Raw genomic sequence first — 27,023 nt, 5'->3', positions numbered from 1 at the left:
CAGTCCTGGGCTGTAGGTGGACCAGGCTGTAGATAGCCTGTCTTGAGCAGGGGGTTGGACCATAAGACCTTGAGAGATCCCTTCCCAATGCAATCATTTAGTGACTCTGTGGTCAGCAATAACAGGAAAGGATATTTTTCTTTTGAAGTACTGACCATTGATGAAATAGTTCAAGTTGCACTGGGGGAGGTTTAGATTGGATGTTGGGAAAATTTTCTTGACCAAAAGGATTATCAAGCACTGGAACAGCTGTCCAGGAAAGTAGTTGCATCAACATCCCTGAAAGTTTTTTAAAAAGATGCAGATGTGAAGCTTAGGGACATGGTTTAGTGGTGGGCTTGGCAGTGTCAGGTTAACGGTTGAACTCAATGATCTTAAGGGTCTTTTCCAGCCTAAAAGATTCTTTGATTCTATGATGGGGACTACTGATGCTTCTAGCAACCTGAGAAACCTCTTAGCCACATGGTTGGCTTTTTGTTTTAATCCAGATTCTGATCTTTTCCATTTCATGCTCAGAATGGGAATGTTTGCCAGGCTCAAGGTGCACATCTTCAGCACAGTAGAGTACAGGCAATTTACCAGAACTGTTTGGGCATTCTCAACAAAGTAGCTGAGATGACTGCTACTCCCGACAGGGATGGTTGTTATGCATCCTGGTGACATGCTCTAAATTTGAGAAATGATTGCGTGGGAGGATGCTTAGTTTGATACAGTGTTGTGGCAAATTCGTTACAATGCACATGTCTAGGAAGGCATGAATCGGATATTTCTGCAAATTTCTCCACTTGCCTCTAAGGGTGGCATGTAGCACCCACAGAATTCCTTCCAATCCTGGGTAGAGCCTGTAGACAGCAAGATAGGGAGTCTGTGCTTGAAGGGAAGGGGAAGGCAGAAGACAGCAGGAAGAAGAAGAAAGTTTCTCCTGAATGCTTTGAGTGGATAATACAGAAGTCTAAAGAGAGCTCTCAAGCCCAGAGAGCTCCTACACTCACAAGTACAACTTAGCTGGGAATACAATCTGTGTGGCTGAAAAGAAGCCAAAAGGATTCAGACACAGCCTAAGTGCCAAGACCAAGGGGAAAAGGCCCTGCAGGCAGCAGAGTGACCAAAAATACAGTGCTATTTGTGAAGAACTGGAGAAGCAAAGGCTCGCAAGAAAGAATTAAGACCTCTGTTTTGATGCGGTTTACCATTTTTTTCTCAAATATCAGCAGTAAGGTGAATTCTTAGTTTCAACAGGAAATAGAGAGAGTCACACCGTAGGAGGTGGGCAGGCAACGCACGGTTAATAGCTAAGTGTGAATAAATAAGTCTCACTTCTGCAGCTGTGCCATACTCCCAGTTGAATCACAGCAGGACTAAATCAACCAGTTTGCCAGGAGCCAACAATGCTCCTTCCCCAGTTCTTCACTGCTGGAGCACCATACCATGGGGAAACCTTCCAAACTTATCTCAAACAAGTGGCTTCTCTAGCATGTTCTTAACTTCACTAAACACCACATTTCTTTCTTAAGTAAAAGATGCAAAACCCTCAGAACTCTGACAAGGAACATCTGTCCCTTCCAGCAACAGACCCCTGGAAAGTGGACTCTCTTAGCACTGCAGTGAGAACATGACTTAAGGAGGTAAATGTCCTTTAAATGGGCCAGTCTCAAATAATTTATAGCTTTATGAATCACACCCAGGATGCTCAAGTACACCACCCTTGTGCACTATCAGCTGGACCTGGAATTCCTCTGCAGTGGCAAAATTTGCGGGAGTTATGAGAGACATCTTGATTCCAAAGTATAACAAAGCATGAATGTGCTGGATGGAGAGAGTCTACCACAGCAGACACAAAGCGGGGACAAAATCAGAAGGATCGAGGCCACAAAGCAGTTTTGTGAACTGGTCTAGACCCCTCGCTCGTTTAACACCGTGGAGGCACCCGGTGGGGACGGCAAAGCGCCAGGACAAAGTGCTGGACCACCACCGCCTCCGGCAGCGGGAGCAAGGGGAGCGGTGCCGCCGAGCAGCCTGCCTGCTGCTGTACGGGGGATAGAAGAGGGGAAAGCGCGACTTCCAGCTGGGAAAGCCACAAAGCATTGGGATGAGGTGACTTCCAGCGGGGAGGCGGAAGCCCCACGGCTCGGCACTGTCTCCCTCTGCGCCCCACTGCCTCCAAAAGGCCACCCCCGCCTGAGGACTCGCCCTTCCCGCCGGCCCTCGCCGCTCATTGGACGGGAAGCGCGGGGAGGCGGAGCCCCGGCACAGCCTGCCCCGCCCATTGGGTAGTGGAGGGAAGTGGGCGGGGCCCGGCGCGGCCCGGCGCTCCCCGCCGCGCTCCATTCGCCGCGCTCCATTCGCTGCGGGGCCGCTCCTGGGCGGGCGATCCCGGCGGCTCCCGGGCTCCCATTGGCGGCGGCGCCAGTTCCGCCACGCTCCTTCCGGCTGGCGGGGCGAGCGAGGGAGCCGGCCGGGACGCGGAGGAGGCCGGTGTCGCCCGTTCCTGCGCCCCGCGGGCCGCCCAGCATGGGATACCCGTGACCCGCGGGTCTCTCTTCCCTACGGGCGGCGGCGCCTGTGCCCGTGCGCGGCGGGGAGGACGCGGGGCCGGCCGCAGGTGGGTGCGCGGGGCCGGGGCTGGGGCTGGGGCTGGGACGGTGCGGAGCGGGGCACGGCACGGCACGGCGAGGGGGAGCCGCGGGGCAGCGGCCAGGGGGGGACTGTCCTGAGTGGCTCCCGACGCCGTGCGGCGGGTTCCCGGGAGCAGCCGTGTCCAGTGCTGGGGGCAGGGACCTGCCTTTGGCGTCGGGAGAGGCGAGTCACGAGCCCTCGTGTCACGGGCTTCCTCCTTTCAGCGAGCGCGCAGGGGAGCAGGCTGCCCAGGCAGGCTGTCGGGTTTCCCTCGCTGTGGATGTTCCGGAGCCGCCTGGACGCCATCCTGTGCGTTGTGCTCTAGGACGGCCCTGCTTGTGCGAGGAGGTTGGACCGAGTGACCCGCTGTGGTTCCTTCCAACCTGACCGATTCGGGGCTTTAGGCGTTTCTGACCTCGTGTTGGCGCCTGGCCCCCGTGGCGAGCAGAGCCCCGGATCGGCAGTGTCCGGCAGGGGTGCGGGGAAACCACTGGGTTCAGTCAGATGGGCTCTGTGCCCATCTGCAGCCGGGCGATTATTTAATTGAGGGTCTGCCGCCTGCCTTCCATCAGCACGTGGGGCTTTACCAAAATCTGCAGCAGAATAATCTGTTGTACTGCTCTGGTTGGCTGGTGCGATCATTGAATGTTTCGTGCATGACTTTAGCATGAACCTGAAAGCCAGGTCTTCTAGATTTCATTATTATTATCATCTTCATTACAGCTTCGTTGCCTGGATCTCACACAGGATGTCTTGCTTTCCTCCTTCCCTTGTGTAAACGGAAGAAAACTTCTGTGAAGTTGCAGCTTAGCATTATTAAACACTTTCAGATTCTCAGCTGAAGTAGTACTAGAAAGATAATTATTAAGATTAAGGCACTTGAACAGAGCCTGACTAATCACAGTGGGTCTTTCCTGTGAGCTCTCTACATGAGATCTGTTGAAGAGGATTGATTAGAAGCCTGATAAATAATTTTCCACTGACTGGCTTCTTGGTGCAATGCAATAACAGTGGTTTATGCCTGAAAATTACTCCAGTGTTCAGCCTGCAGGACTCTGGTCTGGCAGCTAATTAGTGTTCTCAGCAGCAAAACTTTTGGAGGTCCCAAGGGAAAATTCAGAGAAGAGTCCCAAGTGGGCCCAGTGAATTGCCTTTAGCCATGCAACAGACTCAGACTTAGTGTCTCTGGGGAACTGTGAGTTGTTTCTAGACTTCAACTTCTCCTTTTTGCAGTCAGGACTGAGGAAGTGGCTAATCATTGACTCCATGACCCTGAAGTTAGTTTGCAGGGGGCTGAAACAGTTAATCCTCTGTGTTCTCTGTGGCTTGTGTACAGGATGTCATCACCTTGCCATACCTCTGCCTTGCTGCTGGTCTTTATGGCCCTGGCTGTGTCAGGGACTGAGCAGTCTGAAGAGAGGAACTGTGATGTGATTGGTGATGAAAGCAGTGAGTCGCAAATGGAAAGAGCCCTGCTGAAGAAACTGGAGCCCCTGAGCCACATGAGGTACAGTACAACACCCTGCAGGCCTCGGGGCTGTGCAGTGCCTGCCCTTGGGCCAGGAGGAGGGGAAGATTTGGGGTAAGACTGCAAAATGGGCTCCTGCACCTGTATGGGCTCTGATTCTTGCAGGTCTGAAGTGCCTGCTGCTCTGAGAATTGTTCTTTGTAATCCAGTGGGTTGTCTGTTCTGTCCTTTCCCTGCTGCAGGTTTAACGTGACTGTGGAGAAAGGCAAAACAGAAAACTACGTCTACCAGTTCAGGGTGTGCAGGGAGGTCAACAGCACCTCGCACGATTATGGTGGCCTGGTGCAAACAGATAGGCAGAACGGAAAGACCACAGTGATAGGAAGAATCAATGAAACCCAGGTCTTCAATGGAAGTAAGATTCCGCTCCACACTTTTCTTACTCAGCAGCTGCCTTTTGCCTCCTGATCTGGATTTGCAGTCTGTGGGTTTCTCTCCTGGCAGGTGACTGGATCATGCTGATTTATAAAGGAGGTGATTCATATGGCACTCACTGCAGTGGTGAGAAGAGACGAGCTGTGATAATGATTTCTTGCAAGCGGGGAGTTACAGCGGTGAGTGACATATGAGGTGGGAGAGGATCAGGAGGCTGCCAGACAAGTAGTTGTTTGTAAGCACAAGGGCTTTGAGGGGGCAGCGAGGTGTCCTCCAGTATCTGTTGCCTAGCTGCACCAGCAGGGATAGAACTGTCTCCTGGTGAAGTTCAATGTGCCTGGGCATGTTTTCACATGACTTAACTTTTCCCAAATTGCAGAGTTCATTCAGCATTATTTCTGAAGAGCGGGAAAAGGAGCAGGAGTGTTTCTACCTCTTTGAGATGGACAGCAGTGTGGCTTGTCCAGCTGAGAATTCCCACCTCAGTGTTGGCTCCATTCTGTTGATCACGTGAGTCATTGGAAGAGCTGTTTGTGCCTAGCCCATAATCTCCAGTGCTATTTAGAAACCTCACAAAAACTAATTGTCGTATACCTACTCACAGCCACCATTAGATGTTACTATGCCTCTGAGCTTTTTGAACAAAAGATCTTGCTCAGAGTAAGAGCAGGGCTGCTCTGTTCCCTGTAAACAGTCTCCTTCATAGCTTACAGACATTTAAAACATGGAGATGTGACTTCCTAGAAATGTATAACGGCTCTTTGCTAGAGCTCAGAATTCAGATCAGGAGTCTTGACTCATTTTCTGTGTGCTTAGAGGCACTGCTTCACATAATGCTGCTAAAAGATTTATACTAGCAGATCAATAATTTGGGGACCTTCTGTGGTCTGTTTTCTATTTATAGCTCTGCTCTTGAGTGGTGCTCAGATACTTGCTCTAATGCCAGTATGAGGCAGGTAGCTGACTTGGAAGAGATTGTAGGATTTTCTCAGCTTTGATTTATTTATTTACTTATTTTAATTCTGCCTTCCAGGTTTGCCTCACTGATTGCAGTCTACATCATTGGTGGGTTCCTCTACCAGCGCCTTGTCGTGGGAGCAAAGGGCATGGAGCAGTTTCCTCACTTTGCCTTCTGGCAAGATCTGGGCAATTTGGTGGCGGTGAGTGAAAATCCCTATATATTCCCAGCCTGGCCCCTGTATTAGGAGAAAATGGCAGACTGTATCTCTGGGGTAGACCTACTGTTAGAGTGATGTACCTTGAAGCAGAAGAGGATATCTGTTTCATTTCTCTTGAGTATTCTATTTTTGAATCCTTGCCAAGACTGATTCCCTGCCACTATCCTGCAACTGCTACATAACAAACCAGGACACATGCTTATTAGGGGTTAATGCTTTCCAGAGAGAAATGTCCACCTGTGGACTGTGAAATACTCATGTCCGACCTCCCTGAAACCCTCCCTTGGCCATCGTAGGCAGTGCCATTTATACCTCATGCTTGCCTTGGCCTGATGTTGCTGCACACTGTTAATCCATATGCCCAGAGCTTTCAGGACCGAGCAGGATGTTTCTATGTCAAGACAAAGTGTTGGGGACAGGTAGCACAGCGATAGGCATAATCCCTTAGCAAAAGAGAAGTCCCAGGAGCTGCTTTGCTTTGGATGCTGAGCTAGTTTCAGAGTCTGATGCTGGTGCCATGTCCTGTGCTTGTAGGACGGCTGTGATTTTGTGTGCCGATCCAAGCCTCGAAACGCGCCGGCCGCGTACCGCGGTGTGGGGGACGACCAGCTGGGCGAGGAGTCAGAAGAACGGGATGACCATTTGCTACCAATGTGATAGGCTTTCCACACTGAGTTCTTTTCTCCCCATCTTCCCAGTGCTTGTTTAGCCGGGTGCCTCCCAGCCAGTTCTCCTTCTCTCACTTCTGATTTTCTTTACACTGCTTCTCCTGTCGCCGGTGTGTCAAGTCCCATGGATGCCTCTGGATGTGAACAGCACTGGTCCCTGATGATGTGTCTTACAAATATAATGCTGTTTTAGGTCTTTAAAAATGCAGCAGAGCTGGGAGAGAAGTGCTGAGAGTTGAGTAAAGACAACAGGAAAGCAATATGAGTGTTCAGCACTGAGCAGGAATGGGAGATGAATCAGTGAGAGGAAAAAAGGGCCATGGATAGGTGCAGAAAGGGGAAGGGAAAAAGGCCATGGGCTGAAACAGCTGACACTGTAAAAGGGATATTTTGTCTTTTTTTTTTGTTTTTTCTCTAGGGTTTACACTGGAATTATTTTTCTTTGAATGCATTTTCAGCTTTTCTAGCTTTTGTACTGTTACACAGTTTCTGCTGGCATTAACTGGCACAGTGTGCTCTAAGCCAGACTCTGGGTGTGGAAGAGGCATTAGCACCTGTGCAGTCTTTGTTTTACTAATGGCAAAGTATTGAGAAGTATTGAGAAGTATGCGCTGGTTTCCTTCAACAGCTGTAAAGGGATACATGCCAGCCTCTCAGACTGGGGAGGGGCAGTGCTAAAAGAATATAGGAATTAAATACAGTCTCATGACTTCAGTCAAAGTATTGTCTCTGTCTTCTCAATCACTGAGAACCAAAGGAAACGATGTGCTACTCAGGAAAAGGAACGTTTGTTGAAACTGACATCAAGACAAAATGAGACAGGTAGCTGCCATTTGAATTCTGATACAAGCTTCCCAAGGTGACTGCCCACACAGCTCAGTCACTGTCAGCATTGTGATTTCATGCTTGCCAGAAGTTCCTTGGTTGGCAGAGGGTTTTCCTGTGAAGCTATCAGAATTTATTTTTGTATAATAGGAACCACAGAAGCCCAGGATAAGAATGGTAACACACTGAAAACTGCATAAGGGACTCTTGCACTTACTTGGTCAACTTTCATAAATCACTGTCCCCTTAAGCATGGTGCAGGCCAGTCTTAATACACTTGCCCTGTGCAGATGGTACTTACATACTGCCAATATCTGGGAGTGAGAGAGATCTTCTCTTGGGGCCCTGGTGAAAAGCAGGTACAGCTGAGTTATAGACTTAGGGGGAACCTTCTGGAACTTGGCACCTTGATTCTTAATTGCTTTTTATTTGAGAGGCTACACTCTGAGCAATCCCCTTCTACCCTATTGTGGACTGGCAGGAACACTGCCCTCAGTCTTGAGGGCAGAGACTGTGAATAAGCAAGCCACTACTGGTAACAGCAGAGTACAGACAAGATTCATGTATTTTTAATGCTGTCTGAACGACGACATTGAGAGAAAAGGGGTAGCCCTGCTTTTTTGCTGGGTTTAAAGTGGGCAAACAATTCCTGCTTTCTTTGACCTTTGTTACAGTCTCAGTCTTTCTCACAACATGGGAAAAATAGGAAGTCTGTTGTAACTGTTTTTCATGGTGGTGTTTAAGGTAATTTTTTTTGTACAAAACACAACTTTCAAAAATAAAGTGACCAAAAAAAACCTTGTGAAGTGCTGTGCTGATGTAACAGGAGCTTGCTTTGGTGCCAAAGTATCTTTCTTACCCAAAGCTGAAAGGTGATGCCTTGTGCCTGAACTACTCTTGCTGGCAGCGAATCTGTTTTTGTTAGTTCATGGCTTTTGCTGCCATGTTTCATTCCAGTTCGTCTAGGGCTCAAGAGGGAAGGGTATGTACATCTTTCAAAACCGAAACTTTAAAAGCTTAAGTAGTTATGGATGGATGGATTATGTTCTGTATTGTACTGCAGCAACAAAAATCAAAAGTAACTTTGGGATGAAGGTCGTACTTATCAAAGACTCGGTTAACGTTCAGGTTCAGGAGGGGGGTTAAAAAGCAGCCAGACATGCAAAGCCTGATCAAGCATCTTTTTATTAAGAACAGTGAACATGAAGTGAAGAAGGGAAGCCTTCCCATTTGACTGAAACAAAATCCAGTCCTCAGAAGTAGCTAGTAACACTTGCAGGCTAGCTGTCTGCCCACCCTGCCAAGGGTCAAACTGAACAGTTGTATCACACCCAGCCTGCTAAGGAGAAAATGGTTTAAGGGCACACTTCCTCTGCTGATTGCTGATTCTAACCTTCCCCTTCCCTGCCCCCCAGTTACATTGGACCAAATAGTGGTATCAGGGTGCAAGCAAGCACAGGCACCTTCCTTGGGGCCTATTTTCATTCATGAAGCCACAGAAGTCTTCTCTCCCAGGAACAAGGATGTTATGAAAGAGATCCAGCCGTATAGTTAGGAATGCAAGGAAGCTCCTGCCACATTTTATCCATGTACTAGCACGTTCCTCTCTTTTTCTAAGAGGAGTCAAGAGCCCATTCCAAAGATCTCTAATGTTTTCCTACCTATGCTATTAGGCCTTCTCCCATGTCACTACAGCTTTTCTGCAACAGTAGATGCTTTCCACACAGAACAGCCTTATGTTTCACTCAAATACTCATGTGAAACTTCTAAAACCAGAAAAGCCAAGACACATGGTTTATAACACCATCTTACTTTCAGGTATTTGGCTCTAGAGGGCACTTACCTCTTCATAGTTTGTGTGATTCCTTCAGGGGTTTTGCCTGTTTGTTTGAAGCAGAGGTGCTTCTGGAAGAGAAGAACTCTGCCCAGGTTTTCACCTTTGGCAATTTGCTTACAAAACTTCAGAATACCACATCTGGTCCTTAAAAAAAAGCCAAAACCCAAACCTGGAGGAGCTGAATAGGAGGAACTTGGTCTATAACATAACTTCTACCCTTTAGAAATGAGAAGTAACATTAAAGAATTAGTATTCAGTTGTTGTGGGGTGTGTTCAGTTTTTAAACTGAGGAAGAGAAATATTTGTTTTATAAAAAAAAAAAAAAAAAAAAAAGCCTTAGGCAGGCAGTACAATCCTGCCAGCTTAAATTTTGTCCCATAAGCTCTCCTGAGGATAATGAGGACAGACACAAAAAGAATACAAATTGGTAAGAAAACACACACACACACAAAAAAAACAAAAACAAAAAAAAACAAACCAGCCCAATTTCACAAAGAGCCTTGGTGCTTCTGGAGACTCTTTTGGATCTGAAAATTATGCTCTAGCACAATGGGAAGACAAACCTAGTGCTGCAAGGTTCCCTAATATTAGACAATCCCCCTCCCCTTCAACTTTCCCATTGCTTTGTCATGAGCACTCAGGAAAAATCCTCTGTCTGGTTCTGAGAGGAGCACCTGGAGTGAACAGCTGCCACAACACTTTAGCTTTACTGTCTCCTGTAGACATGCAGAGTGAAAACACAACAGCCTCTATTGCCACAGGCCTTCAGGTTTGGTATGTGTGCTGGAATGGCTATTAAACCCAGTTCATGAGCAGCCTAAGTATTTTCAAAAGTGGAAAAGCAGCATCCCTTTTGCTCAAATTCTTCTTTGTCCACCTCTGTCACTCAGAATTTTCTAGTTACCCTTCATAAAACCCCAAGCACAGGTGCTCCCAATGTCCATGTTGGGCCAGCTCTCCTTGTGTCCCAAGTTCTGGCAGTGATATTCAAAACTAGTATCTAGCAGACCTGCCATGGCAAACACGGGTTAGGGCAGTTCCCTTTCAGAAGTCTTCTAAGACAGAAAGAGATCCCCTTCACAGCTTTATGTGGTATATAGGGGAGTCATATTCAAAATCAGTAAGAAGGAAAGTTGTTTAAAGGCCCCAGGTGACAGTTCTCCTCAACCTCGTAGCACCATTAAGAGACCAAGACATGGGCTTGTGCATGGCAGTTTCAATCAGTTAAATTCCTTCTCATTCTTCTTGAATGCAAGACCACAGGGGACTGTTCCATTCTTCCCTGCCCCAGCAGGATGCTCCAAAACTGGCAGCTGCCCTGGGGTCAGAGCAAATGTGAGACCTCTGGCTTCAGAGCTGTTAGGTCTCCTTGAGGACATTGATCTTGGCACAGATCTTGAGAGCTGGTCCCAGCTTGATGTTCATGGCACTCATGAGATGTTCCTCCTTTAGAAGCAATAGGGCCTGACCATCAATTTCCTGTGCCCGAAACTCCTCAGCAATCTCCTGGCACCCTGTGAAACAAACCAAAAAAAAAAAAGAGTAGTGAGAAGCATACATGCTTTGGGCACTCCCCTGCTCCTAAACTCTCTGCACCTCTGGTAGGTACAGAAAAGCAAGCTAGGAATCTAACCAACCCCACTCCCCACTTTAGTCCTCAGTCTCCCTGAGCACACAGGATACTTGAGAAATGCATCTTGAGAATCCATGACCTACTCCAATTCAGAAACATGCAGGAGCACTAGGCACCACTGACACTATTTTCTTTCCAGAGAGAGAGCCATTGTATCTCCCCATGCTACTGGATCACAGGAGTGCAGGAGAGGATCTTAACTTCACCTTGCAGTGATGCAATGAACTCGTACACTTCCTCCACACTCCAACGACTAGGACTGCTGGACAGAAAGACTGGGTTGATGCCATGGAGATCTGGGGTAGGTGGGGCCATACTAGAGTTTGCCAGGTCCCTCTCTCCATGACTGGCTCTTACTGACAGGGGTCCTGGAGATGTAGGGGACAAGGCCTCATCATAGCTGGAGTTATCAGAGCCTCGACTTGAGTCTTCCTGACCCTACAAGCCCATGGGAAAGAAAACAAAAGGTGTTTTGTAAGAAATTCAAAATTATTAGCTGCAAAATAAGACACTGGGACCAGCAGAAGTTGTCCCAACAGTCTGGAACAACTGTCTCAGGCTGTTGGTCCACAGGTAGCTGACCCAAGAGCTCCCTCTCTTCCTCACATCAGCACTGAAGCTCATTTGATTCTTCTGTAATCCAATTTAAGTCATTCATGTGAAAGACTGCTAATCAAAGTGGATTGTTTTCCACCAAGGCTGTCAGCTGATCTCATTCACTGAGACCTTTGAGACACACACGGGAGTGAACACAGAGTGAACAGAACAAGTACAAACACGAATCCACTTTTCTGCAGTCAATGAATGACTGGAACAGGTCACTGCGTCTTGTGTAACAAGTGTGTCAATGTGCACTCAGCACATTCTGTATGACTACATCCACTGTGACAAAGTGGTACATCCAGCAATAACAAATTTTACACAGACCTGCCCTGACAGGACAATGTCCTTACCCTGTGGCGCTTGCCCTGGATCTTTGTTCGAGCAATTTCGGAGCTGCTGCGCCGTGGTCCCCGTCGGCGCACACGAGCATAGTTAGCTTCCTGGAATTCCTTCATTTTCTTTCTCTGCAGCCGAAACTGATGGCTGCAGCTGACATTGTACCTCAAATAAGCAGAAGCAGAGCAGCAGTTAAGAAAGAGCAACTATCTAAACCTAATATTTCTCCTTGCTCTAGATGGGGATAAAACTCCTCTTTACCATCAAGTTCTGTTCCTCCTCCTTTTAAGACTTCCCCTTGGAAGGAACCAGTCCAGACTTCTGACACAAGCAATATTTGGACACCAGAGTCTTGATCTAACATCTGAAGGGTCAAATAAGTCATTCCCCTAAGGGAAAAAAGACCCATAACAAGCACTCTGCTATCAACAGGAGGCAGCAATGACTAGTCTAACTTCTCCCCATTTTTTTCCCCAAATTCTCCCTTGTGTCTTTGTCTAGTACCAATGTATCAGACAGCAACCAGTATGGATTTATTTAGTCAGTCAAATGTACATTTCACTGAAGAGAGGTTCTTTGCAGCCCCAGAACTTCCCCCTTCCCACTTCATTTTCTGAGCAAGCCAGAAATTCCGTTTATACTCAACATCTACCTCTCTGGACCTAGAAGCATTTAGAAATCATTTAGAGTCCTAAAAGATCTCTGTGGCCGGTACGTCCCATGGAGGGAGATTCAGATGTACTGAAGTGTTGTAAACTACTTGGATAAGGGGCACATGCCCAGTTCCAGAAAATGCACAGTCAGAGATAAGGAAAATTACGTCTTGCTATTATTACCTTTTAGCACAGGTCATGGAACAAAACCTCTTGGAGCCACGGAACTGGGTTGCTGGGGCGTACTTCCCACAATATTCACACTTCAACAAGTTTGCCTTCTTATCAAGTTCTAGAGAGATACAGAGATGCACACTAGCTGATGATCTGAACTGAAGCAGATCACACACACAACGATCCTCCATTCCAATGCTCTTTTTCTCAAGAGACTGATTCCAAGCACTATCTATTTTCTATTGAATCTAGTAAGTATTTAGCTTCGGAAGGAAGCTGAGAAAAGAGGCAGAAGCTCCACTAATTAGAACTTCAGGATATTGAACAGAGCAGGCTTTTCCTCCTTGTCAGTACCGTTTAATGGAACAAGTGAAAAACAGCATATCCCTCACATCCTACACTCTGCTCTGTCCACACATCCTTCACAGCCATTAGAGACAGGTACAGTTCAGATTCTCCTGCTTACTACTGGCATGGGATGTGTTAGATCATATTAACAACAACAACAAATATTGTCTTCTGGCACTCAAGACAAGGAGATTCTGGGTCCATAGCTTGAGTCTCTAAGAGTTAGCAGGAGGAGATACAAGCCTATAAAGTTAATAATACAGTATCAGAGAGCGGAAACTTTCAGTAATACTAGCTAGGCCTCCTGGTGCTGAAACTCACCCATGGAAGCACTGTCCCCTCCCAGGGAATTGCTGGACAGGTTTTCATTCTGGCCAGAAGGAGCCTCTCCCTGCAGTGGTTTCTCAGATTCCTTCAGCAGCTGAGAACAACCCACCTGGATAGGAAGAGAATGAGTTGGACGCAATAGTAAAGGATTCTCTGTCTTCACCACCCTCTGCAAAGTATATGCAGTTCAAAATTCAGCTCAGAAGAATCTCTCTGCCTAATACGGAAGGAGACATGCTGAACAAAGTCATTAGTCCCTTCCTGACTCAGAGGCTTGGCCATTCATTCAAAGATCCCCAAATACTATCTGCCTTGAATAGCCCACAATTCCATGTAACTGCATTTCCCCTTATTTCTTCAACTTTACTCATTGCCTGTTCAAAATGCATCTTTCCCTCACTAAAAGTCAGAAAGAAGAACCTCCTTATTATTCCTACATAAATTATTGCTTTGGGGACTACTGGAGTAAACAGTTGCTGTAATACTTGTTTTACTCCTTCCAACTTGTTCTCTTTAATGACACCTCTCAATGCCTTGATTCATTCATGAACCTCCCTCTGTTCCCTTCCCTTTCACTGTCCGCATCTCAGCTAGAAATGCTCAGTTGAAATATGGGGAAAGACATTCCTATGCAAAGATGGAAGCCCACCATCCTCCCAAGAAGCTTCTACAGCTCCCTCCCCCAAACAAAAAAATCCCTACTGGAAAGGGCTCTGCTCCTTCCTGGATGACAAAGCCTTCAATGATGTGTGTGAGGATCTGGGGCTTGACGATGGCTTGTGGGGGTTTGGAGTCTCCCATCTGACGTGACACCATTGCCAGGTTTGGGGTGGAAGCAGAGGCGGGGGGAACTGAGGCTCCTTCACTTGATGTGGTATTTGGGGTTGCAATGGCAGCAGTGTCAGAATTATCTGGAAAGTTAAGAGCACAAGAGTCAGTTCCCTTTGCTCCAGTTACTTCAAGTGGAATACAAGATCAGATCATTAACACACACAAGCAGGGCTCTCCTTTGTACCTCACCTCCAAGGCCACTCTTCTCCTCTGTGTTTTTGGGGCTGTCTGTTACAGGAGAGGACCTGGCAGGCAGAAGTGCAGTGACACTGGGTGACTCCTCCTTCTCCTCCTCTGACTCTGCTTTGCGCTTTACTGCTAAGGTCTGAGATTTGCCCTGCATGAATAAAGAGGAACACGTAAGCAGGTGGAAGAGCTCCAAAGCAAAGAACACGACAGATCAAAGGAAAAAAAAAAAAAAAAAACAAAAAAAAAATGTATCCTGCTCCATCATACTTTGATTACCAGCCGGGTTCCTTCTGGAGATGCTTCTAACTCCTTCACAGTACATACCTCTACTCAAGAGCATTTGCGTAGCAAGGAACAAAGCTTGAGAATACTCACTATCATACCACAGACTAGGATCCGGTGTCCCAATTCATGTTGATACATTGGTACAATACCAAGTCAATATGTGAACCTCAAAGGATTGTTCCAGGAAGAATGAAATTGGAATGGCATTCATTTCCAAACAGGCTTTTGGCTAAATCAGATCAGTTTCAGCAAAGGAGAGTGAAAAGAGCATGGGACACATGTTCCCTATGAGGAGAATTGCCCCCACTCTAAATATGAGACAAATCCTCTGACACCTTCCTGAAGAAGCAGAGTCTAGAAACAACCTCAGAAACTGGCTAAGGAGGTGTTCAAGGCCAGGCTGGATGAAGCTCTGAGCAACCTGGTCTAGCAACCTGTGTCCCTGCCACAGGAGGAGGGTTGGAACTAGATGATCTTTAAGGTCCTTTCCAACTCAAATCATTTATGATTCTATGATCTGAGCTCACAAAGTGCTGTTCTCCCAGGGATTTAGGCAGGTCCTAACCAGACAATTCACAACAGCACAAACAAGGCTTGTGGAACATGAACCATCTTTGTTTTCCTCTGCACAGCCTGTTGCTAGGAGATCCTTTGAGGCCTAGAGGCAGTGGCTGCTACCATACACCAAGGGGTCTGTGACCCAAAAGAATCCACACTGCAGCAGTTCATGAAAAACCGAAGCCTGTGGGAAAGGCCCACATTGGAGAAGTTTGTGAAGGACTGTATCCCATGGGAGGGATCCCATGCTACAGCAAGGAAAAGCATGGGGAAAAGACAAAACCTTAACAACTGACCATAACCCCTATTTCCTCTCCTCCTGCACTGCTCAGGGGGAGGAGGTGGAAGAGTCGAGAATGAAGCCTGAGCCTGTGAAGAAGGGAGCAGGTATTTTTTAGGTTTGTTCTTATTTCCAGTTACCCTACGCTGATTAACTGGCAGTAAATTAATTTCCCTAAACTGAGATGGGTTTGCTGGTGACAGTAATTGGCAAGTGATTTCCACATCCTTATCTCAACCCACAAGCTCTTCACTGTACTTTTCTCCTCATGTCCTGTTGTGAATGAGGAGTGATAGAGCATCAACTGGTGGTCACCCAGGAGCCAGCCAAGGTCAACCCACGCCACATCTGGTATTTGGTATGTGATGTGGACACCTCTCCCGTTTGGGGGCAAGCCTTTGAATGATAATGTGGAAGAGAAATGCTTGTAGTCAGTAACCCCAGGGGTTGGATTGGAATTAGTGTTTTCGAGAGCAAAAAAGTCTCCACATCCCTTTCCCCAAACCCCTTGCCCATCCCATCCCACTGACCTGGGCCTGGACTGCGATTGGTGTCCTAGGAATGAACAAAGAGAATCCATATGCTATTCTCCTTCTCAATGGTATCACTTACTGGCAACTGGACAGACTGCATGTAGAATGCTGCTGGCATCTGAGCCACAACTGGAGAGGAAGCTGGGCTCTTCACCATGTGGGCTGTGCCTTGAACTTGTGCCAAATTCACCCCTGTGGTAAGAGGGGGAGCTTCCTGGGAGGACGCTGGAGCTGAAGATGATGATGGGGAAGCACCATGAGTTTGAGAAACGGGCTGGACTACAGCTGGCATTCCCCGGGATGTCGGCACTGCTGCAGCAATCTGAGCCAAACCCAGTGCTTGGGCTTGGCCTGAGCCCTGCTGCCGAGTTCCCACTACCTGCACTGGGATGTGTGGTGGAGCCTGCTGTGTTGCTGACATTTTGGCAGGCCCAAGCTGAGGTGGTTTGATGGGGGTGACCAGAGATTTTGACTGAATTGGAACAGGTGACTTTGTGGCTGGCTGGCAAGGACTGTCCTGCTGGAGCTGCAAATGCTGGGGTTGGGACTGCAACATAGGCTGCACCACAAGGGTCTGAGCCTGCTGCTGGTTCTGAGGTGGAGCCTGCTGCTGTGGAGGCTGAGCTTGCTGCTGCTGTTGGGTCAGAGATGCTGCTTGCTGCTGTTGCTGCTGTTGGGCCAGTTGAAGATGAGTGGCTGTGTGGAGGAGCTGGGACTGGCGGTGCTGGAACTGCTGCTGGTGATGAATGGCTATCTGCTGCTGGATCACCACTTGCTTCTGCAGATGGATCTGCTGCTGCTGCTGGATCAGTGAGTGTGGCTGGATCTGCGTATAGGTTGCTACGCAAACACCGAGTGAGAAAAAACAGAGCAGAAAAGTTAGTAACAGTGTAGCTGGGAACAACAAAAGCAAAGCAGGCAGCCAGTGCATTGGTTTGAAACATTAGGCTCTAAAATGACTGTCAGCTTACTTGGAGAGGACAAAAGGGACTAAATCAACTTCTCATGCTAATAGGGAGGGATAATCCCTCAAGACAAGAGGTTTCTGGGAGCCCAGAAGCTGGGAGGTGTGTGGGAAAGCCTTTCACCATCAGGGCTTTCAAATGTCATTCTTGTGAAAGCCCAGTGGTCTCAAAGAGAAAGAGCAGGTGTGCACTTACCTGAGCTAATCAAGGTCTGGCTGGGTGCTGGTGTAGCAGTCCTGGTCAGGTTCATGCCCACCGTTTGCTGTCCGCTGCTGTCTGTTTCACCCTTCTTTGTGGCTGCATTCTCTGTCTCTGTCTGGCTTCCCTGGCTGACAGTCACAGCCTGGGCAGCCGCTACCGGTAAGGGCTGAACCACCCCCGTGCCCTTCCTTTGGCAACTGCCAGCAGCACCTGCCGAGGAGGTCTGGCTCAGTCCCATTGAGGTCTGGCTCCCACCACTTGCCACCACACCCCCGGAGACACCATTGCTGCCTGTTGCTCCCTGGCTCAGGTTGAGGGACTGGCCTGCAGTGCCAGAGGAGGCCTGAGCCACTGCCACGGTCTGGCCTGTGCTGGTGGCCTGCGGTAAGCCCGAAGCCTGGGAGCTTCCTGGCAGAGCTGCCTTCTGAGCAGAGCCTTGGAGCTGGGTGTTAGTGGTGGAGGTCTGCTGGCTCCTCACAGCCAAGTTCTGCACCTAGAAACGCACACACAAAACAGAATCCATTTGCTTTATACACATTACTTGCTGGGAGTTTGAGCAACACACTCTACTGGCATGCAGGCTAAGTTGATGCCTCAAGACTCACGTGAGGAGCTGGCTAACACTGCAGGGCAAAGCTCAGGCATGGCCCGCCCCAGGAAGCACATTATCCTGAACTCCCTCCTGCTCCATCTCTGATGGAAATTAAAGATCTCATGGCACTTTGTGAACAGGATTTGAGGATACCATCTTTCTCCGAGGCACGTTACAGCCTTCAGGCCTGCCTGCCATACCTTTGCACTGGTAGGGCCCAGTTTAGTGTGGCTCTAAAAGCACTGAGATATCCCTTTAAAGACCAATCATTCCTTTTCAATTTTTGTGCCGCCTGCCTCCTGCCCTTGTGCGGGGCTTTCCATTCAGCAGGCCCACAGATCTACTCATGGCCAGCACCCCTTCCAATTTCACCAGTTCCTCTGTAATTTGGTGCTGCCATCCTCTGTAGTGACTACTCCCCCAAATGTAATGTTATCTTCAAAGTTTGATCACAGCTGACTTTTCTTCAAAGAAAGTGCTCCAGACAAGAAAAATATGAAATAACTAGAAATCCCAAAGAATGACTGGGATAGGGCAAAGTAAATGAAAAGTCATGGCAGTTCCCTGACCCAGAGAATTACTTACAGATGAATTCAGGAGCTAAGACCTTGTGGTCTGTTCAGCCTTTGGCATCTTTACAAGAAAAAATCAGCTGGGTGAAGGAATACTACCTCTGGCAAAGACACTAAACTGAAGAGTGACTGAAAATTGGACATAGAACTCAACAGTTCTTTTTTGCACAAGCACAGTCATGAAACACTGAAGATGGGACTGATCCAGCTAGTGGCTCACATCAGAAATTTTCAGCAGAAATTAATCCCACATGGGGATAAAACAGAAATTATCTGCCTTACAGGGACAGCTTAAGACAAAGACCAGAGTGTGGGGTGACAGAAAGCAGGGGGAAGGGGGGACTCTGGGAGGGGGTATCACTGACCTGGTCTGTGTCTGCATGGACCCCAGGAGACTGAGTGGGTGGTACCTCCTGCTGGACAGCAGCCACAGCCCCGTTGGGCATCAGGATGAGTTGGGAGGCAAGAGGCACATTGCGGCCCAGGGTCCGGTTTACCTGCAACAGGTTCCCCAGCTGTGGCTGTTGAGGATCAGGTGATGTGGAATGAAAGGAATGGAGAGGAAGAGAAAAAGAAAGACAACGAACCACAAGCAAACAGATTACAAAGCAACACTGGGCTGCAATGTCACACACTGCAAAATCAGCAACCCTCCCTGCACTGTAACACTGAACCTAACCCTCAGGAACAGGAAACTGGGAACAGTTTCCTCATGGAAACAAGCACTCCTCTATCAAACATGGGCCTGGGCCAACTCCCACAGATTGCCTGAGGCTGGCTAAAAAACTGGGGTATCATTGAATTTTCAGATGTATATCAGGGACTGGTAGGGAAATGGTGATAAAAGACATACATCCTAGATCAGGGCTGCTTGAGAAGATGGATATTACAATCTGTATCTGAAGTTAATTGAGACACTGTTGACTTTTTAAGTAGGCAACCAAGCCCCAGACTAACTATATAGTCAAGCCTAGTGTCTTCTATTCAGCTGAACTTTAAAGCAATTAAAACGATGACTATTTGTTCACATTAATTTATGTTTCTAAACTTATATCCCTGAGCACCACAACAGTAGAAGAGTAATTTACCATGTATCTGTTCCAGCACTGAAGAGTAGTTTTATTTCTGTGACCTATATTCAAGTCTAGGACATATATTTCACATTTACACTCTAGTGAGAAGTGCTATGGGATCTTTAACATCTATGCAGAGCAGAGACGCACATTTGTTAACATTCTCACCTGAGTCACACAATACAAAGCTCATCTACTCTCAGAGGCAGAGCCCAGAGTCAAATTTGTGGTTTCAGGGACAAGAGCTTCCCCATACAATTTTAAAATATACTGCAACATCCATAAAGTTAGACTTAGTCCATAGGTGATGGCAATCCCAAGCAGTGAGACACTGAAGCGGGCAATAAGTGGGTTTCATGGTCAGGACACATTTTGCATGCACATCTCTTACCCGAAGATACATCTGGGCCTGTGACTGGTTGAGAGGCGGTGAGGTGGTATTCCCAAGGAGCACAGACTGTGTCAAGGTTGTGGCGCTGGGGGAACTCACGCTCTGTGACCGACTGATCAGCTGAGCAGCTGATGTGGTGGCTAGGTTGATCTTAGAACAGAAGAAAGTTCCAAATCATTTATGAAGACATGGAGACCAAGAAATAAGTAAAAATTCACTTAGTGGGGTACAGCCAGAACAGATATTTTACAGGTTTTTTTCTTGTATCCCACAGGGGACCAAGAAGAAGAAGGTTCTTGTCTTAGAGGGCTCGTCTTAGAGGCTATGCAATCTAAACTAGCCAAAGCCCTGGATACTAACCTCATTCGTATGCTGAGCTTGAGTATCACTGTTAGCATGCAACTGCAATAAGAGATCCAAAAAAAAATTACATCATTTTCTCCAGCCTCTTGAGTAAAGGTAGAAAACCCACAAAATCTTCTCTACCCTACCCACTCATCTACTCTCCAAACAAATCCAGCCTCCGCAATACTCACTACAATATAGACATCCTCTCATTCAACAAACTACTGCTCTGCCCAAGACAAAAGGAGATTTCCTTTCAAGCTGCCCTGACTCCTTCTCCAAAGTCCTGACCTTTTTCTAATACATGACAACATATCCCCAAAGCCTCAGCAAAGAGAGATCCATGTCTACTTTTCCAGCTAAGAGGCCTCTCCCATCCAGAAACCTTATCCGGTCTCCTTAACCCCCACCAATAATGACAGCACCCCAAATCCTCAAAGTTGTCTGCATCTTGTGGATTCCCAGCATTCTTAGAAGCTGTGTGGCTGACTGCCATCCTTAAATACAAAGAGAAGAAAAAACAACATGGGGAGTAATAGGAAGGCTTCAATATATGTGTGAGGGAGCAGTTTTACTTACAGAAGCCTGGGTGGTGGTGGTCTGTTGAGAGGTGCTAGTGTTGGGGGAGCTGGCCTGTCTACTGGCCGCAATTGTAGCCTGAAAGAAAGATTAACAGAGAAATGAGTGCCTGGATTCAACTCTTCAATCCAGCCCAATTATTTGGCTTTGTCAGAACACCTAGCCTCGTAGCCTGACAGTGAAAGACCTCCAGTCCTTCCACCCAGGGGCACACACCCTACTGGTCCCCAGCTTGTCATACTACACACTGCAACTCTCACCCTGATAATGAAACCCACTGTTAACACCCAGACGTTCCCTGCAGTATTAGCAATTTGCTGGGCTAACTAGGCAGTTTAGTAACAATGCAATGATAGCACTCCAGGTAAAAAATTTCAGATTACAGCACATATGGTTTGTGGAAGAATACAAATATTGATTTCTTTATTTCCCCCTCTCTGATCCCATGGGAATTCCCCTGTATGAGTTTAGTTAATTTTATAACTAAGATTTGTGCAAAAGTGACAAGAAGATTCTATTCCTTCAATAGTACAAGCCTACAGTAGGTATTTTATAAACAACTACATCCTGGACTAACTGTCAAGGAGTTCAACTACTGAGATATTGTTACACAAACAGAACTGTATTCACATCACACATAATCCATCCTCAACTGATAATAAAGTCTGGTAGGTGAGAAAAGCTGATAAAGAAAAAAAAACATTCAATAGTTATACATCGTAAAATATCTTGATTCATTTTGATCTGTATATGTCTCAATTAAAAAGAAAGCCTCCTGGCTGGACATGATCCACCTCAGATCCCTCTTGCTGTTAAAGAAAACATGAGCTACTAAGTTTCAAGACAAAAAATTCAGAGGATATCACCTGAAATTTCACTCAAACACAAACATGTTCATTCTCAGAGAAGTAACAATCCACTGTTCCCTTTAATACATTTTTTTAACACTACTGCATTCATGGCTGATTTAACCACCCATCTTTTATCTAAAGAAGGTGCAGGGGGTAGTCATAGGCCTCTGAAGTGCAAGTTCCCTAATGGAGATGCCAAATTTTAGCTTCCCCCACTCTGTACCCGAAAAACAAATGAATCTTTGCATCAGGCTTCCAGTTTACTAGCTGTTTGTATTAACTCTAAACAAGAGGATTTGTTGTCTCATCTGGGATCAGGATGACCTCAGTGCACAAGGCACTGCATAAGAAGATAACTTCTGGATCTTCCCCAGGGAATGATCCAATTCTTCTCCTTCTGCCTCTTGGCAACTCACCTGCTGGACAGCAGCCAGGCTGTGAAGCTGGGCGCTGTTAAACTGCTGCTGGAGCATAAACTGATGGAAGTACTGGGCTGCATTGGGCTGCCTCTGGAGTGCCTGCAGGGCCTAGATAAAGAGGAAAACCCAATGTCAAAACTTGTGTTCTTGAAGGATGATTGAAGAGAGCAATGAAGAAATAAGTAACAGCCATGAGAACATCCCTAGACCATGAGAAAAAAAGCATGCACGAGGTTAGCACCTCAAAATCCATAGTACAGTTACAAATCTGGTAACAGATTGAATCACAAGTGTGTTTCAAAACAGCAGGAAGCACACTTGCAAGAGCTTAATAAACTCCAGGAATATGGGGATGTGTGTGGTCACACAGGCAGACAAGTTTTCCCATATATGGAGGGTATAGATAGGCTGGGATGGTAAACTGAGTGACTTGCTCTGTAACAGGAGGTTAAAATCAATCTGTTGGATCACAGTACAGATTAAATCTAAGAGGCTGGACACTGAAGGAGTAACCTATAAAACATGAAGTCTCAGGCTGTAAGAACTCAGGCCTAGAGTAAGAATTTCTAAATCTGAAAACATGACAGTCCTCTGAGCATGCTCCCACTTGGACACATAACTCAGAGGAACACAAGAGAGCTCACCACCACCTTCCACTGAGGCACCTGCCATCTCAGAACATAACCATGTCTCACCTGTACTGCCTGTCGCTCGTAGAGAGACATCTGTGATATCTGAGGACGGGTGCTTCCTCCAGAACTGGAGCTCCCGCTGGTGGAGTTGGAGTTCTGCTCACTTTCAGTCTCCATGGTGACAGGATCCCAGGAGCTCAGGCTGAGCTGGACTCCAGATCTACACTGAGAGAGTTGGAAAGTAAGTCAGGCTACAGAAAAAACTAAACTGTATTTCACTACATTACACAGCTTTTTTACTGGAATATCTCATTACCAGGCTCCATGCGCAGCTTTGCTACATCACAGGGACCAGGGATGCTGGGGTTCTGAAATCACCTAGAAATTACATCAGTTTAAATCTTTTATGACCACAGTCAGAGACATAATGCACACATTCTCATATTTTTATTGCCATGCTATAGTTGGAAGCTACAGCATCATGAAATCTTAAAAAGGTAGTGAAGGAGCAGCTGCAGCTCATTCAGACACTTATTTGTTTACAGATCTGACCACCTTTCTTTTAAGAGGGCCTAGTGAACAGAGGCAAATTCCACCATGCTTCCAGTCCTCCGCTGCACTTTGGCAACTTCTGATACTCTCTTCCTCCAGTACCTTACTTTCACTGCCCTACTGCATATATACCAACTCTGTCCCTCCTTCTTCTAATGTAGCCTCCAGCCCTCAGCCCTTTCTTTCTTTCTCTGATCATATGGACTTTCTAGCTACTTGTTGTTCCTGACAGATCTTAACTTGAATAGTAGACTAGAGGCTGGTATCTCTGGCGGCAAGTTGCTTTCAGGAGGAATGGAGTCAGAAGCCGAGTGGATGAAATGTTCACTGGCAACACTTATATGGCAAAAGTTGCTGAAGAGGTCATGTAGAAGCAGAGAGACCTTCCAGCAGCAGAAAGGTAAGTTGCAGTGAATTTCAGGACTGAGAAAGGACTGGAGAATGCTTTCATCAGCCAAGAGGAAGAGAAGTGAGACTGAAGAGACTGCTTAGCGGAAGAGTAATGCATTGAGATGATCGGGGAGTTTTCTACAGCAAGAGACATGAGCTACACCAGGAGTAGTGGCAGGAGCGGTTAGAGTCAGAAAAGGGAGCAAAAGTGATTATTCAACAGAATTCCACTGGGAAAAAAAAACAAACCTGACTTTTTAGAAAGTTATAATTTCATGTCAGATTTTAAAAAAAGTTTCTGATAGTCCTGTTATCAGTGGCAGCCTATTTATTTCCAAAATACCACGTGGCTCCTCTGTAGTGTATATGAGAGACCTCTAAATGAGCTTCCAGGAGCCCAGAGCACTGGCACAGCCCCTTTATCTAGCCTTTTTTAAATCCAGAGATTTTGAGCTTCACAGCCTTCACCAAACAGTTTTCCTGGTGTATAAACAAACAGACTAGTGCAGCAGAAAAGAGGGTACAACAATAGTCTCAACCAGACACCTTTTTAAATTCTGATATGCTGTTAAGGACAGCAAATTACTTTAAAGTAGGGCAACAGCATTAACACTGCAGAGGATGGGTGGCTAAATCAAGGAATTGATGCTTCAAACCTGTTCCTCAAAATCTGGAAAATCTTTAATTCGCAAGTAGAAAGCTGCTGCTCCAGTCCTGTCTTCCACATACAGGGAGTCCTTCCACATACAGGATTAGCAGGGAGTCCTGCCCAGGCATCTCCCTGCTAATCCAACACTGGCTTCCTGTACTGCTTCAGCAGTGGCCATAGGTAATTCTGCCCTGAAGTCATGTTCTGTTCAGCTGAGACACACCTCCTCCTGACTGGTCACTACTGTCTTCAGGCACAACTCTACTTCAGCTAGAAAGAGTTGGGCAACAAAACTATCCAGAATATAAAAGTTCTGGAAAAGCAACTGCCTTAAAGGTCTTTCCCAGAGTGTAACACGACAAAAATTAAATAAAGCCTGAAAATAAACAAACTGAGAAGGCAGAGAATACAAATACAGATTTTTTGAAGGAAGGAAACTGTGGTGGGTAAATGAGGTACTTTGAAAGGAGTTAAAATGCAAGTGAAGCTACACACATTACACCAAGTTCTCTACTAGCTCAGCTGCCATTAGGAGACAATTTATGGTCCCTTGTTCACCCTCAACCTCCCTGTTCAGATTCCTCCCAGCATTCACCTCGCTTCTGGTGCTCATTAGATCAAGTTGTTAACTCTGCAGAAAAGCTACCCTCAACATCATTTTCTGCCAGATCAGTGAGCTGAATTACCTTATTTATGATGCCACAAGTGTCAGTGAAAGGAAAGAACGTAACTAATGTTCACCCTTACCCTCAACAGCTGCAGTAGGGGAAACCTGGCTTCTGACTTGGTGCTCTGTTCCACCCATCTGTGTCTCCTCAGTAAACAGCACCACTGATTCCTAAGATTTTCAGCATTTTTGAGAATTCGATATTGATCTAGATCTTATTAAAATCAGGCCCTAGAACAAAGAGAATCTTATTGAAACACCTCTGGCATGAGAGGCATTGAATAATTTGCTGAAATTCGGTGCAGGCAGAAGGCCTTCTGGAGACATGGACAGAAAAGCACTCTCCCTTTGCAGAAGGGCAGTAAGAATTTTAAGTCACTCACAGTAAGCAGGGTTAGTCAGCAAAACTCTTTCCAAATACAAAAGTGAAAAGGCACAGTATTTCCCCAAGCAAGTTCATCTAAGGCTGCAGCTCCATGTTAGTGTAATCCAACCCAAACACAGGCTATTCCCACACAAAACAGCAGAATTACACCCTCTCCCCCCCTCCAAGTGCATCTTCCGGCACCTTCCTCTTATAAATGTTTAGTGATCACTAGGCTATCACATCACTTGACTCATCTACCTGCTCCATGAGATGGATAACCCACTAAAAATGATTGAACCATGGGTTTTCCAAACAAACAAAGAAAACTCCAGACTAACAATGTGGCCATTACTTGAAATTAACCTTTGAACAACAGATAGAACTGCACCCCTAAAAGGCAGCCCCTGAAGGATACTAAGGCTTATTAGCTCCACGGCAGGAAAGACCGCACAGCATAAAGGAAGGGAGAAAGCTGGCTCAGGCAGCAGTACAAGCATGAGAACATGGGTCAGTCCAGAGCCTAACCCATACTGCTGATTTCAGCACACACCAAGAACACCACAGGTGGTCCATCTACAAGTTTCTGACCTTTCTCAAGCATGAGAGCAGAGAAGAGTCAGGCCAATCTACTCTAGCCATCGAACACTTGGTAGAAGGTAGAAAAGTTTTACTTGCTCACCCCATCCGTTCCCCCCCTGGCACACGACTGCTGTCTGCAGAATATTTCCTAACCTTCTAACTGGTCTTCTCACAACATCCTTGAGAAACTAAGTTAGCGAACAAGTGAGATTTGCACAGGTTTGCCCCACAGGTCGAGGGGAGAAAAACTGATAATCAGGACTACTACAGTGAACTCTCCTCTGCTACTGTGCGTTTCCTCAACAGCTTCCAAGCTACCTAAGCAGAGGTGCGGAGCTGCCGGGACACGCTAACTCTGCTCTGGGATGCTCTGGAAGCAGCAGTAGGTGCGACGCTGGAGCACTCCTGGACCCTGCACCAGCCAGTCCCCACGCCGCCGTGCCCAGCCCGCCTTCCCCGGCCGCGGGGGGCGGCAGGGGACGCTGGCAGGGGGCAGGTGGCACCCAGGCCGCCGGCAACTCCGGCGGCAAAGTTCACCCGGCACGGCGTGCGGGCGCCCTGCCCACCGCCCGTGCCGTACCGCCGTGCCGTGCCCGCAGCCCCGCCGCGCCGGCAGGCGGGATGCGCCGCAGGATGCCCGGAGCCGGGTGGCGGCTGCCCGGGGGCGGGAGCGGGGCTGCGCTGGGGAGCTGCCCGGGGCCGGGCCGGGCAGACAATGGCTGCACCGCCGCCGCTGTCAAGTTCCAACCCGCGCCGGCCCCGGGGAACTCTGCCGGCCGCAGCCGCCCGCGCCCCGAGCCCCGTCTCACCTGCGGCCGCCACGGCGCTGCCCCGCTCCGCTCCGCTCCGCCGCCCCTGCCCGCCCGCGCTGCCCGCGCTGCCGGAGCCCCGGAGCCCCTGCGCCGCCGCCGCCCGACACGCCCCCGCGCGCGGGCAGCCGGGCCGGGCCCGCCGAGCGGGCGGGGCGGGCGGGGCGGGGCCCCGGGCCGGGGCGGGCGGTGCCGGGGGCGGGACCTGCCGGAGGCTCTCGGCGGGGCCGCGCTGTGGCGGGGCGTCCCCGGAGGGCGGGGCGCGCACCCTCTCAGCCCCCGCCCCCCTCCTTATCCGTTCCTTTTTTACATCCCTTTTTTAATCCTTTTTTTTCTTTTTTTTTTTCTTTTCTTTTTTTTTTTTTTTTTTAAATCTCGGCCTCCGGGGCTCCCCCGGCGCTCCGTCACTTCCTCCCTCGAGGCGCTTCCGGGCACGTGGTGCGCTTCCCTGGGCGCCGCTTGCCCGTTGCCCTGGCGACGGGAGAGGGATCCTGGCGGGACGCGGGGCCGGGAGCGGCGGGAACGGCGCCGTAGTCGCGGCTCTGTGCTAGGCCGGCAGGGGGGGCGGACCCGGGCATCGAGGTGTTGATAAGCATCACAGCCCGGTGGTTCG

The 27,023-nt window shown here is 47.9% G+C and overlaps 2 protein-coding genes across 7 annotated transcripts; one reads left to right on the top strand and one right to left on the bottom strand.

The window, feature by feature from the left end:
* Positions 1-2,434: 2,434 nt before the first annotated feature.
* Positions 2,435-7,737, top strand: M6PR (mannose-6-phosphate receptor, cation dependent). The gene is made up of 7 exons (XM_050331497.1): positions 2,435-2,602; positions 3,953-4,123; positions 4,327-4,499; positions 4,589-4,698; positions 4,899-5,029; positions 5,553-5,679; positions 6,232-7,737. Exons 2-7 carry the CDS (start codon positions 3,954-3,956, stop codon positions 6,352-6,354), a joined length of 834 nt encoding a protein of 277 aa, XP_050187454.1. The 5' UTR covers positions 2,435-2,602; position 3,953; the 3' UTR covers positions 6,355-7,737.
* Positions 7,738-8,291: 554 nt separating this feature from the next.
* PHC1 (polyhomeotic homolog 1) lies at positions 8,292-26,477 on the bottom strand. 6 transcript variants are annotated; one of them, XM_050331473.1, is made up of 16 exons: positions 26,411-26,477; positions 22,461-22,622; positions 21,763-21,873; positions 20,496-20,573; positions 19,932-19,973; positions 19,572-19,721; positions 18,473-18,628; positions 16,938-17,436; positions 15,857-16,617; positions 14,122-14,269; positions 13,804-14,012; positions 13,096-13,210; positions 12,436-12,544; positions 11,614-11,764; positions 10,867-11,098; positions 8,292-10,541 (listed from the first exon to the last, which is right to left on the bottom strand). In XM_050331473.1, the coding sequence occupies exons 2-16, from the start codon at positions 22,572-22,574 to the stop codon at positions 10,387-10,389; spliced, it is 3,030 nt and encodes a 1,009-aa protein (XP_050187430.1). In that variant the 5' UTR covers positions 22,575-22,622; positions 26,411-26,477; the 3' UTR covers positions 8,292-10,386. The 6 variants fall into 6 exon arrangements, 4 of the variants coding, with proteins under 4 accessions (XP_050187430.1, XP_050187432.1, XP_050187431.1 ...); XM_050331475.1 differs by having other exon boundaries at positions 18,473-18,604; XM_050331474.1 differs by having other exon boundaries at positions 22,461-22,617; positions 26,411-26,465.
* Positions 26,478-27,023: the final 546 nt, after the last annotated feature.

Source organism: Myiozetetes cayanensis, unplaced genomic scaffold (genome assembly GCF_022539395.1).
Source record: "Myiozetetes cayanensis isolate MyiCay16 unplaced genomic scaffold, myiCay2020 scf5-8, whole genome shotgun sequence".
Classification (NCBI taxonomy): Eukaryota; Metazoa; Chordata; class Aves; order Passeriformes; family Tyrannidae; genus Myiozetetes; species Myiozetetes cayanensis.
Note: the sequence above shows the minus strand (reverse complement) of the source record. Positions and strands in the feature narration are given on the sequence as shown.

Bases quoted from the DNA above. Each gene is read 5' to 3' on its own strand.
- PHC1 (XM_050331473.1), bottom strand. From the start codon at position 22,574: ATGGAGACTGAAAGTGAGCAGAACTCCAACTCCACCAGCGGGAGCTCC. The intron at 20,574-21,762 runs GTGAGTTGCCAA...TCTTTCTTTCAG, and splicing joins GCCTGGCTGCTGTCCAGCAG to GCTACAATTGCGGCCAGTAG. The intron at 19,974-20,495 runs GTAAGTAAAACT...CTCTTATTGCAG, and splicing joins CCACCACCACCCAGGCTTCT to TTGCATGCTAACAGTGATAC.
- M6PR (XM_050331497.1), top strand. From the start codon at position 3,954: ATGTCATCACCTTGCCATACCTCTGCCTTGCTGCTGGTCTTTATGGCC. The intron at 4,699-4,898 runs GTGAGTGACATA...CCCAAATTGCAG, and splicing joins GCAAGCGGGGAGTTACAGCG to AGTTCATTCAGCATTATTTC. The intron at 5,680-6,231 runs GTGAGTGAAAAT...CTGTGCTTGTAG, and splicing joins ATCTGGGCAATTTGGTGGCG to GACGGCTGTGATTTTGTGTG.